Source organism: Leguminivora glycinivorella, chromosome 13, assembly GCF_023078275.1.
Source record: "Leguminivora glycinivorella isolate SPB_JAAS2020 chromosome 13, LegGlyc_1.1, whole genome shotgun sequence".
Taxonomy (NCBI): domain Eukaryota; kingdom Metazoa; phylum Arthropoda; class Insecta; order Lepidoptera; family Tortricidae; genus Leguminivora; species Leguminivora glycinivorella.
In genome coordinates, this window is record NC_062983.1 from 11682426 (window position 1) to 11696028 (window position 13603).

The window sequence follows — 13603 nt, forward strand, 5'->3', positions numbered from 1 at the left end:
AATGGATCACTTTTCGTTTTTGGTTAGCGTGGCGGCGGCGTGGCGCGCGCCGCGCCGCTTGGCGGCGCGTCTTACGTCCTTCCTATACAAAATGTACTGAGGAGACGTTTTTCGAATTACACTCAGGTGGCGTGGCGCGGACGTCCGTTGCGCGCCCCGAGACACGCGACGCTCTGATGTGGCCGGTCCCTAACATCGATAGAATTTGACAAAAGATCTGAACGGAGGGGTGGCTCATGCCCTCCTTACTCTGTTGCCATGTGGTTGTTTTTGCCATAGTTAAGGTAAATTACAGTTTTAATTTGCCACCAATGAAGTCCTTGACATGAGTCATCATCACATTCACAGTGTTAATTATAATAGTTATATGTACAACATATAACTACATAGTACAAAGGATTGACAATAGCGAGCAGGAAGTCGAGCCAAGACACAATACTCATATATCCTGTTTTATTATGGGACTCTCAATTAACTCGTGCAACGTCACCACATATTCCAACTTGTTTAATTAAAAGGTCTATCCTTGCAATACGTGCTGGCTGATCCTGAAATATTAGCACTACCAATGTATCATAGATAGCTTTTATGTATATGATTTCATTATGCTTCAATCAATAATTAAATAGCTTCCTAAGGTTGCACTACTCTAATCATGTTGCCTAAATTATTAGTTAACTCAAATTCATTATGATTTTATTTTCAACTTTACGGCGCCCCGCCCTTTTCCCTATTCTTTTTAAAGATCCTGAAATATCCTGATTAATATCGACTATCATAAAAGGGATCAACGATTCTACTATAACACTGGGTGTAATAAGGCCCGTAACGTACTTGAACAACCCCCCTGGTGTTGCGGGTGTCCACAATACCTTGGTATAAGGCGATCCGTCTTCTGCTCGTTTACCTTCTATATTTTTTAAAGTCTGACACTGAATCTATATAATTATTATAAATTATAATAATAAGACATGTTATAATGTTATATTTTTTTACAGTGGCCCAGTCAGAAGACTCACCGGTTGCAATGAAACTCAAGAAAATATGTCTAAAGACGCCAGTCGGGGAAGAACAAGCAGCACAGGCAGTTCTAGACCCCGCGATAGGTAAGCTAGCCACCGTCAAATAATTTATAATTTAACCCTTTCATATACACGTACAAAGCTGTCACTCCTTACGCCAACAGACCACAGATAGCTACCTACTAAACGGATTATACGTAAGGCGACTTTCGGTTACTGTACAAATTCGAAAAAAATGCATAAAATGATCTTTATACGTTGTTGGTTGTAACTACAGGTTTGAAACTGTCAAATAACATTCTTAAAGTGGTTTGCGTTAATTGCCGCCCTTTTGTTTTTTCAAACAGGCAAAACATTGCATCCTGCAAGTAAAGTATCTCGATATTTTCAAGTAAAGAACCGCCTATGTGTATTAAACGCGAATTTCGTAAATGCTTCAAAAGCTGTTTCTGATAGAGGTAGTCTATGAGTTGAAGAGATCGAATATAGAAGCCTTTACGGCAAAGTATAACTGTTGCTTTTGCATCAATCGTACCTGCTCTAAAGTGGGTAATTCTAATATTCCTCCCTTTATTATTGCTAAATGAGTAATATAAAGCAGTTGGTACAACTTGTAACCCATTTGAAAGGGATAAAAACAAAAATAAATATAGGTAGATAGTTCACTTATTGTAGAGCAGAAAATGTTCATGATATTCGTTTATAATAGTGATTGTTTAGATTCTAGTAACCAAGGTCATTATGTCTATTACAAGTATTACAAACATAATTATTACCTATGAGTAGTGTAGTGATACTTTGCACACGTCTTATTTCAACTGTTTTGACCGCCTGTTTTTGTCTAGGTAACTTCGACGTCGGAAATGAACGTAAGTTAACATTTGATTTTAGATCTTTCTCTGCTTTGCTCTTACTTTTGATGATTCTTCTTTCTTTGTTTTCTTAATGCTCAAACGTCATATTATATGTATCGCGAATGGTGACACCGGCTTGTTGATTGAATTGTGCTCTTTTTCCTCGCGAAGCATCGACTCGATGATGTCATCGATTTAATTGCGGTGGCCTCTTGATTAATTACATTATATTAAAACGGCTTTACACTTGTTCCAAGCTAGCATCAATGGCACCGATCGATTGACGTTCCTCTAAATATTTTATTCTTCCTTGATTCCGCCGCTCTTTACTTGACAAGCTGAGAGGCAGGTTCGATCCCTGTATAATACATTGTCTTTATTTTATATTTCTTAAAAGTCATATCTCAATAATCTCAATGCATGATACATTAATACATTTGGTGACATCCGTCACAGCATGTATTGTGTCGCTGGTACCAATCGTGCCAAATGTGTTTTTTTAAGAAAGTTCGGGATAGGATTGTAGATCTATGTATTGTATACTATAACTCATGTAGATTAGATGACATCGTAGTGCATGATAGTATGATTTGTTTGTAGACGAACTCAAAAAATTATAACATGTTTTTCCAAAGAAGACATTAGTTTCGACAATTGCTATAGTCGATCTTCAGAAAAGGTATGGCAGACGAGCGGCGCTCACTGTGCGTGACGGTTTACATCACATTGCTCATCGCGTATATAGACATGCTCGCATGTACTGTTGGCCGCTTATGTTGATACCATTTATATGTATAGGTAGCCGTGCACACACGGAGAAAAAAGTCTCGTCCATGATACCTGAATAGTGTAATCTGAACGAGAAAATCTAGTAAATTCTGGGACAATTGTTCACATAGTATAAATAACTAAACTAGTCTGTTTAAATGCGTTGAGCTTAGTGAACTAGTTATCTTGTAATTGCTACACATTAAAATAGCGTGTATTACAAGAATATTTAGTAATCATAACACGTGGACCGTACACATAAATAATATTTTCTTGCAGAGCTTAATAAATGAAATGTGACCTTGACAATATATTCTTGTAAAGGTAATATATACATTACGTATCATAAAATAAAAATATTGTAAGGGTCACACAGTCAAATTGTGTGTATTACTAGATTATTCAGTATTTATAACAAATGGAGTGTCTAAATAAACAAAATAATGTAAACTCCACAAGAAATTCTTGTAAAGGTTATAAAACTTTAGTTAGGCCAATAATAGGTATCGTTAAGAATACAAGTCATCTGATATATATTACATTCTCTTCATTTATGTAAACTTCATTAAATGGTTGATAGAACAAGAAAGTTAGTTACAGCAACTGCATTTATGGTACTCTCTAATAAATATACAATTGCGTTAACGTGTTATATTTTTATCGGTACCTATGAATTTGTCTGTGCACTGTATAGACAACTAACATTTCTTGTAAATGTAAAAAAAGGTTTGTTGTCTATACAAGGTGGTTCAGTAGGATTAAAGGCCGAGCCACGCCAGATACGTGTACGTAGACGTGTGCGTGGCGTGCGCGCTGTAAAGTACGAATCTTCAAAAGAGATGATACACCGCTAGACACACACGGGAAACACGTCACACAAGCGGTGTAATCTCTAATGAGGATTCGTCATTTACACCGCGTACGCTACGCGCACGTCTACGTACACGTATCTGGCGTGGCTCAGCCTTTAATCCTACTGTACCACCTTGTATAGACAACAAACCTTTTCTTACATGTACAAGAAATGTTAGTTGTCTATACAGTGCACAGACAAATTCATAGGTACCTACCGATAAAAATGCAGGTTGCTAGGACCAGTTCCAAGAGACAGACAGAAGCCTAGAGTTGAAACTGGGATCCGGAAACCTGGGTCACCCAGCATATGGAATGGATGCTATGAGCGGTGAAAATTGGTGAATCTGAAAGTAAATAAAATAATTATATAATTTGTTAAAAAATATATTTCAACGATCCTTAGTGCAAGACTTTGTTCATATATTCGTCAGTGTTAATAGAACCGTCCTTCATTTCGTCCAAAATTTATATTTTGCAGAATTTTTCCACTTTTGTTCCACAGTATGGCATGGGTCACAGGAAACTTGCAACCATTGTAAATCATCTGAAAAAGACATTAAAATTTCTATGAATAAATTTTACATTAAGTAATATTCTACGTCCACTTCAGATATATATAAAGACTGTCCACGATAAAAAGTGGTCATATATAACATGGTAAATCTTGAGAATAATGAGAATTTATAAGCAGCATGTTTGTCAAATAATTTGTAGATATTAAACTACATTATAAAAATACAAACAAATTATAAACTTTAGGTGGCCTATGAATTTTAGCAGTATGTATCTCATGATAACAATATTTTTTTGTACAGTGTCTTCTTGCAGTCTTTAAGTACAACAGTTTTAATGACAAAAATATTTTTTTAATGTTTAATTATAATAGCCAAAATATACCCTATTACATACTGATTTTACGATAGTAATCATTTTTCTGATTGTAATCAGATTAAGAAAGTACTGAGATTTTCTAACTTTGCTGAATTCGAATTTTTGACACTTTTTGGCTCTCCATACAAAAACAACTGTCAGTGCTTGGAGTAGAAAGTCTTCCTGACTACCAAAAGTCGAAATGAGTTTCAAAAAGTATTTTTTTGTCTGCTAAGATGTCATTCTAATGTGTGTAAAACAGCTTATAAAAATATAAGTATTTATAAAATTGTGCCAGGAAGCGTGTGAAGTTTGTTAAAAAACACTGTACAAGAAATGAAATGCTTGATGGTATACATTCGGCGAAACCTCAGACACACTAAAGCATTATAAGGAATAGCTTTAATTATTATATAGTTTTATGTATACAGATTTATCAAAATATAATATTGCTTCAAAATGTGCATTCAGGAAGAAAGATTTATCATGTTAATGTATGACCACTTTTTATCGTGGACAGTCCTTATTAGTTCAGTATTTAGATTTTGCCCACGTAATGTCGTATGAATTTGTATGCAATGTAAAATGAATACAACATTAAATGCCTTTTTACTCATCATTCTAATTATCTACTAAGTTCTACATGATGTACGGTATGTGACTCACCTGCTTTTGCCAACTCTGCCATCTCCCATCCTTGCAAGAGTTTTTGCACCTCTTCATCCATTTCCTAAAATGGAAACTACCAAACGAATGGATAATACGTAGTGAGTACGTTTAACGATAAATAATATAACCTATTGCGATCCGCGTCCACGCGTGATCTCTCATGACACGTAAATGGCCGCCGACCACGCCGCAAAACATTGCGTTTCGTTACACAAGCAAAACATTTATTTATGCGGACAATATTTTTGTTATAACAATTATTTTTCGGTGTATATTACGAGAATATCATTGTTATTTTTTGCAAGAGGCGCAAAGTAAAATCAACTATACAGCTATAGCATTCACTAAGATATACAATGGTACTTAAACATGGCGTTTCGTTACAAAAACGAAACACATATTTATACTAACTAACTACTTTTTCAACAGAACTATTTGTTCACCAGTATACATTACGAGAATATTATTGTCATTATATACAAGAGCTGCAAAGTAATACCAACTTATAAAACAGTCATATCAACTATACTGCGATGGCATTCGCTACGATACAAATAATAGAGTTGACAGCGATGCGTACATATTTATACAAACTTAATATTTTTAAATATAACTCTTCGTTGAGTTTACATTACAAGAATATTCTTTTTATTTCTTTACGAGAACTACAACAACTACTACTGCAACGTATAAAAAAGTTACAGGAAGTATACTGTGATAGTAACCGCTAAGATTAAGATTGTAAAGATAATTTTTATTTTTTTGGCATTACAAGAAGCTTCTTGTTAATAGAATTATCGTAACCTTTATTCTATTAGTTGTAAATAAAACTAGAGTTCTCGTATATGTAATTCAAACAGAACTGTTTAGTGCATATTAATGTTTGCTTAGTTCTATTGAATTCAAAATATAGTAAACGTAACAATACAGTTGTTTTTATTACGAGATTGTAGTATCAGTTACGATAAATCTATTTTACTAAACGTTCTGGTAGTATTGTTAAAATATTTTTTTTCCGTGCAGGTCGTTAATGGTGTACGTGGATCTGTTGTATGGTACGCGGGTGGAATAACCTATAATTAGATGCGCGTACACCAATCCTCAACCGAGGCACTCGTGGACGTCTCGTTCGCCCGACATCCGCTAACCAATTTAGTGCAAAGCAGTCATCCTATCGCCGAATATCAAGGCTGATTTGAACCGGGAACTGTTGGCGAGATTCGAGAAATCCTTAATGAGATTTATGTTTCCGGCGTTGCTTCGAAAACGAAGTGTATTAGATCTCCGAATTAACTACTATGGTGATTTAACTGTTTATAGATGTTTTTAATAATAGGTTAGTGACGGATCATATGAATCGGTACGGTCGTGACGTCTCATGCAGCCGTTGTAATAGCGAGATGCACGCGTGGGTGTCCCGGAGGTCCCGGGCGCCGGGCGCGCCGCTGCAGCGCCGCGGCGTGTGCTCCGCCGTGCGTAGCATAGCGTTGCAACTCTCCTCCATGGCCGGTAATTTGATTGGGCCCGAGCTGTCACCTATGCGCCGCAGTCGCCCGGCCGTCGCTCGCCGGCTATCGATTAGAGCCCCCGCCCTCTTACCCCGCGTCGCCCGCGAACCGGATCTCGTCACGCCGCCATTGTGTACCCGCGACGCTTAAAACGCATTCGTTTCTCCCGATGCGAAAACGACGCATTCCTTCCGCGCGCCCGCCCGCACCCCGCCGCCCGCCGGCCGCGCCGCATCGCTCCACGCAGGGCCCAGTCGACCGACCCTCTCATTACACTTTTACCACATTACCACTCCGCCACTCAGCCGCCGACCGCGCCAAACAAAACCGACCATTGACAATCCTTTCATATCATCGAACAAGCCGTAAACCTCCTCGTCCGCAGCAAAATGAATCCCATAACATAACGGCACACTGACATTTGCTACTTTATGACTAGTTTTGTCATTAATAGATATCGAAACTGCTATAAATAACAAAATGCTACCCCATTTTATATATCACAGGTAAATAGAGCCGGACTCTATCATCTCTTCCTTAAGTTATCCCAGCTTTTTACCATGGCTCATGCTGAGACCTGAGACCCTGAGATTTCTTTGGCCAGTAATCCCTGGCACTGGCGCTAGCTTTATCGAAACCGTCTGCCACCTTCCAGCCCAGAGGTTAAACCAACCCTCATTCATAGGTGTCAATAATAACAGAATTTCAGAGATAAAAGCTCATAAACATGCGCTCTCGCAAAGAACATCGAAAGTGGTATAACAAAAAATAAACACCCGCGAGGGTGGTGAAATTGATAACCTAACCACAAAATTAAAATTTTGAAAAAACCCCCGACCGCGACATAGTGGACCGATTTTCATGAAACATGGCTAAGAACACCCCGACTTACTCAGCTTTCAGACAAAAAAAAACTAAATCCAAATCGGTTCATCCGTTCGGGAGCTACGATGCCACAGACAGACACACACACAGACAGACAAACAGACAGACAGACAGTCGTCGTTTTTGCGTCGGGGGTTAAAAATGTAAATGTAAAAGGTTTAAAAAAAGTTTTTAAGATTCATGTTATGATATGTACAGTTTGAGCTCTTTCTAACGATACCCCACTTGACCTAGTAACTTGACATTTGCAGTTTGGCCCCCTTTCATTTTGGCAATGTTTTATAATTAATGTTAATAAAAAAATAATAAAATTCCAAATTTCATACCGATAGCATAAATAGTTCTCGAGATATTTAGTAATTTGACAGACGGACAGAGCCGGATAAGGGTTCATTTAGTACTTTTTTGGTACGGAACCCTAAAAATAAGTCTGACGAGCACTGCCTACATAATATGTTACACATGTTAAAATTAAAACCATTTTGATACGCTGATAACGTTCTAGACACTTTCAAATGTTACAATACTCTAGCTATAACATACACATCTCGGAACCGAATATTCAGACATTTCAGACCTTAACCTATGATTATCAACCACCGTCGATCTGTTATATTATATGAATGATTATGATATTCATGCTAATCATGATGCATAAGTAAGCCGTGGTAGGACTGGTCAAAGGCGTCATCCATATATTACGTCACAGTGTAAGGGGGAGGGGGGGGTCATACTAAATGTGACAAGCCCTGTTAAAGGGATACAAAAAAGCGTGACATAGGGGGGGGGAGGGGTCCAAAAACCTGAAATTTGGTGTGACGTAATATGTGGATGATCCCAAATGAACGAATGCAAACGAAGGGCCTTCGCCGGCAGCGAACCACCGCGACTGTTCGTTGGCGCTCGCCGATCAATTGAAGCTTGAATATCGGCTATATCAATCGAATATGGAATGGGAATGTAATGTACATACTGAGTTACTGACTAGTTGCCGAAAACCTGAACCTGCAATGAAGACTGCTTTTAATGATGAATAACACACATGGTGATTGAAAACATCGAGAGGAAACCAGACTAAACCCAATAGATTTGATGGGATTATTGGCCAAAGCGGACCCCAGGCTCTGACGAGCCGTGGTAAAATGTCGGGATAATGCAAAGAGAGAGTTTTTCTTTCAGACTCTACAATTCACACGACATAAGATAAGAAGTAGTTTAAAATAAAACCGAAGTACATTATACAACGTGTTTCCTGTATCACTCAAAACCTCAGACACCCCAACTGATTTTTATTTTTTTAAACTCATCTAGAGTATTTATCTTTTAATCTGATGGTTACTTTTTTTAAAATTGAATTTTTAATTTTCTGTACAGCTCTACTTGACTTTTAGCTCTACACTCAATAAAATAATTGCTAACTACCATCATAAACCATTAAACTATTTATTTGTGTACGTTACTGCAACGACATAAGGTTTACCAATAGACAGATAACATGTCACTGTAAAACACTAAAGCTTTGGTCACAGTAAACTTCAAATTGGACAGGTAATCGCAGTAAGCAAATTTAAACCCAATATTCAAAATAGCAAGGTTGCAATTAGGTACGAGTTCCATTTGTTATGACTTATGATAAACATTGATTGAACTGACATACAACGTCAAACTCGTAGCGGAAAAAATAATCGTCCAAGTAACCAGCCAGTATTAATACCCCTAAATACTGAAAAAGGTAAACAACCTCTAGCAATGCGATATACACAATGTTGTATTATGAATACAATAGAATAGGCACATAAAAAATAACTAATAATACAAATTTAAATAAAAATATTACCCCCATCAAGATATAGCTCAATCGATTCTACTCTTGATTCTGAACAAACGGTTTTCAGGTTTTTAGTGTTAAGTGAACTTTACATACTTCCAAAGTCATTAGACAGGCAACTCAAAAAGCAGGGTGCATAAGAAATGACATCGACCCGTGTTTTATCCGTCAATATCAAAATGCAATATACAGAACCGTTTACCATGGGCTTAGTACCTCTACGTCTACATTTATTATTTATTTATTACAATTATTACTGAGTCTATTTCATGAATATGCTCAGGAAGTGTCCTGTGGGCTTTGGCTTTCTCAGTGAAATTCCAAAACAGTCTAGAAAGTGGATACGTAATCCCAAGAAAGGGATTAACCAATTTAACCACTATAGTATTTATAAGTTTTATAACATCGATTTCCCAAAGAGTACGTACACCGATTTGTTACTACAGATGTAATGCGAAAAGATTTGCCTTCGTATTGTTACGGAAGCGTACAAACCTGTCATGCTATTTCATTTAGTCTCAGTACAGTAAGATGTACTGCGACTGACTGAGATGATGTTAGATTTCTTAGTCATACTAAATGAATGTAGTTCAAGCTCAAACATTCCTGCGGTGTTTGAGCATGTTTTTGTTGATAGGAAATTCCTATTTGCAGCAGGACTTCGTAGTACTTATTCTGAAACTTTGACCTAATTTTTTTTTGTAATCATAATAGTATTACCAAAGATGCATAAAAAGATTTTTCCTTTTGTATAGATTGTAAATTCGACGAATCATACCTAAAAGAGCGACACGGGAACGAAACGAAGTGAACGTAAAAAGTTTATACCAATTTGAATCTTATTTTAGGGATAGAAGTTCTGAAACGTGGTTGGTGTGTTGTGATTTGGCTTGTAGAACTAGTGTTAGTATAAGGATTCTTCTCTGTATTTACTAGTTTTTTTTTTGCGTAGTAGACAAAGAAGAACACTTATATTTATTTCTCCATATCCGTCGTTTTATTTTTGTTCGTATCGATCGCATGTCTTTCATCGTGAATTCGATGAGTGAGTTAGCTCCCGTGATAACGCAAAACAAATACGATGATGTGATGAAACCCCTTGAAGCCTGGGTTCGTAAAAAAAATTAGACTAGGTTCGAAGTTCCCAGCCATAACTTCGCGATCGAAAGTAGCACCTGAACTGGAAGTCACTGACCAAAAATCACTAAACGCCGATGAAATACATATTACATATATTCCTTATTCCTCACCTCACCAATAACCAAGATAATAAATATTTTTTACGAAAGTTACAAATATTGTCATTTACTAAACAGTTACTCCCCCACTAGTAAAGTGGGGACATTTTTGCTCGGTAGTCTGCGGTGTGCGTTGCCATTCAACTTTTTATACATACAACATAAATCACGCCTGTATCCCATAAAGGGGTAGGCAGAGCACATGAAACTGCTAAAGTTACACTTTTGGCAAATAAGGGGATATGAGAATTTAACAAATGCGAGAATATCAGATTAAATTGGACAAATGAGATTATATCAGATTAAACTTTAAGGTAGACGTGATACAAAAAGCATTGTAATTTGCAAATATGTAACTATGTAAACCTTACCTATTCCGAGACATGAATAGCATAGATAGAAGAATTATCCGGAGTGGACGAGAAATATTGATTGAGGAAGAGGATTGGGATTTAAACGAACTTTCCTAAAAATTGATTTATTTATAAACTTTATTGCACGACATAAATTTGTCTGTGTGTCAGGATTGTGGCTCTACCCTTCTCTATAATTTATAGTGATGCAACAGCTATTGATTTTGAGACCTAAGTTTTGTTTTTGGTGCTATCATGTTTTGGTTAAATGTCTGATAATTCCTCCGTGTGGTGACGGGTTAAGAATTTCACCACCCCCTTTCTTCCCGTGGGTATCGTAGAAGTCGACTGTGGGATATGGGTTAAATTGTGACGTAGGCGAGAGGCTGGCAATCTGTCACTGCAATGTCACATTTTTTTTTTTTCAACCCCTTAGTTGCCAAGAGAGGCACTGAAACTTGAGTAGTTCAAATCAAGATTTTTAAATCAAGAGTGAATAGACATTTTTTGAGTAAACATAAACATGCTTCATCCTAGACTGCATCGGCACTTTCCATCAGTAGTGGAGTAAAAGTAAGGTACCCTGGACATAATTCAATAACTCGTCCTTTTTGATATTTTATTGGGTATTATTATTAAGCATCAAATAGTAATTATGTACATAGATAAAAAAAAATACGATCGTATTCATATCTTATAAAAATCATGAGATAAAGTACATTATCCCACTTTTCGCTAACAGCAAAATAGTTAACCGAAAACTTTGTTAGATTAACTTTGTGGTGCACTCAGATGCGATCAGTTATTAGTGATATTACACAGAAAATAAATCTGATTGTGTACTTTTTTTTACCGTTTTCATTTAATGTGAATATCTAGGTAGGTAAAAATGGTGACCATGATATATATATCAATTTGCATTGTATTGAGTATATATATACATTTAGCACCGATCTTAAACATATATTTTTAACGCTTAAATAAACATGAATTTCTCAGTAGGTATAAATTGTAACTGAGATTTTTTTGCTTAAGACTAGGTTTTTGTGTACTATAATCATGATTTTATCAAAATTAATACTGTGAAGGTCGCGCTTAAGAAACTGTAAATGTCAGTAATTTAAAAGGGTGCAAAGTTGTCGTAGAGCGGCTGGCGCGGGGCGGGGGAGCGCGCGGGGCGCGGGCCTGGGAGAGCGCGCCGCGCACCGGCCGCGTCACCGCGGCGGATCGGTTAATAGGTTAGGGACGTAAGGTACCGGCCACACCAGAGCGTCGCGTGTCTCGGGGCGCGCAACGGACGTCCGCGCCACGCCACCTGAGTGTAATTCAAAAATCGTCTCCTCAGTACATTTTGTATAGGAAGGACGTAAGACGCGCCCCAGGCGGCGTGGCGGCGGCGTGGCGCGCGCCGCGCCGCCTGGGGGCGCGTCTTACGTCTAAAATAAACACAACGGACGTGGCGTGGCGCGGGCGTGGCGAGGACGAGGCGCGGACGGGGCGCGGACGCAATCTAAATTACACACAAGAGGTGAAAACACGGCTCGATGCGTCATTATACAGGCTGATTTCGTTGCGGAAACGTCTTCCTCGTCCGATGATGAAGATGCGTTTGCCTTGCTGCAAATTCTCAATATGCAGAGGCACAGGAGATATTGGGTTCACCCTATGCGAAAATTATCCGAACATTACAGATATTTCGAAACCATGGAAAAGTTGCATGAATATCCGGATCTTTTTCGTACAGTTTATAAAATGTCAAATAAAAATGCAAATAATAAACCTTTGAATTCAGATTTCTTATCCCTCATGCCTGTTTGCCCCACCCAACCATACCCAGGCTGGCCCCGACTCCGGAAATAATTGATTTGTTTATAATTTGCATGTTTAGATTATTGCAATACGATAAGAAATCTGAATTCAAAGGTTTATTATTTTTTGCGTTTTAGTTTCTCCGTGTTTTGTAACGCGCTTATTTTTGAAGGCGGTTTTATATTAAAGAAAAATTTATTTATTTATTGATTTTAGTGGTTCCTATTGATATTATATACGTACAGTAGTGAAAGAATTATCCTTTAACTCCTAACCATTGAGGAGTTGACCTTCCATCATCAGCTCAGCGACATAAAAATTTTTACCATCAATCGTAAATATTGGTGTACCTATTAAAAATACACTAAAAACATTACATGTGCCTATAACATTTGAAGAGTTCCCTCGATTTCTCCAAGATCCCATCATCAGACCCCGACTTGGTGCCAATAGGACCATCTCGGGGTTATACCCGTTCGATTAAAAAAAATAATTTGAAAATCGGTCCACGATTCTCGGAGATATCGAGTAACATACATACAAAAAAAACCGGCCAAGAGCGTGTCGGTCCACGCTCAGTGTAGGGTTCCGTAGTTTTCCGTATTTTTCTCAAAACAATTTTCCTAGAAAGTCTTTATAAAGTTCTACTTTTTTGATCTTTTTTCATATTTTTTTAAACATAAGGTTCAAAATATAGAGGGGGGGGGGACGCACTTTTTTTCCTTTAGGAGCGATTATTTCCGAAAATATTAATATGATCAAAAAACGATCTTAGTAAAAGTAAACCCTTATTCATTTTTAAATACCTATCCAACAATATATCATACGTTGGGGTTGGAATGAAAAAAAAATCAGCCCCCACTTTACATGTAGGGGGGGTACCCTAATAAAACATTTTTTTCCATTTTTTATTTTTGCACTTTGTTGGCGTGATTGATACATTG

General features: G+C 37.4%; 1 protein-coding gene across 1 annotated transcript in view; it reads left to right on the forward strand.

Annotated features, from left to right (window-relative positions):
• LOC125232601 (metastasis-associated protein MTA3) overlaps positions 1-13603 on the forward strand; it is a 95553-nt gene that overhangs the window by 38980 nt on the left and 42970 nt on the right. Inside the window, exon 3 of the mRNA XM_048138327.1 lies at positions 999-1106. Within this exon, the coding sequence (XP_047994284.1) occupies positions 999-1106 (108 nt within the window). The remainder of the gene's footprint in view (positions 1-998; positions 1107-13603) is intronic.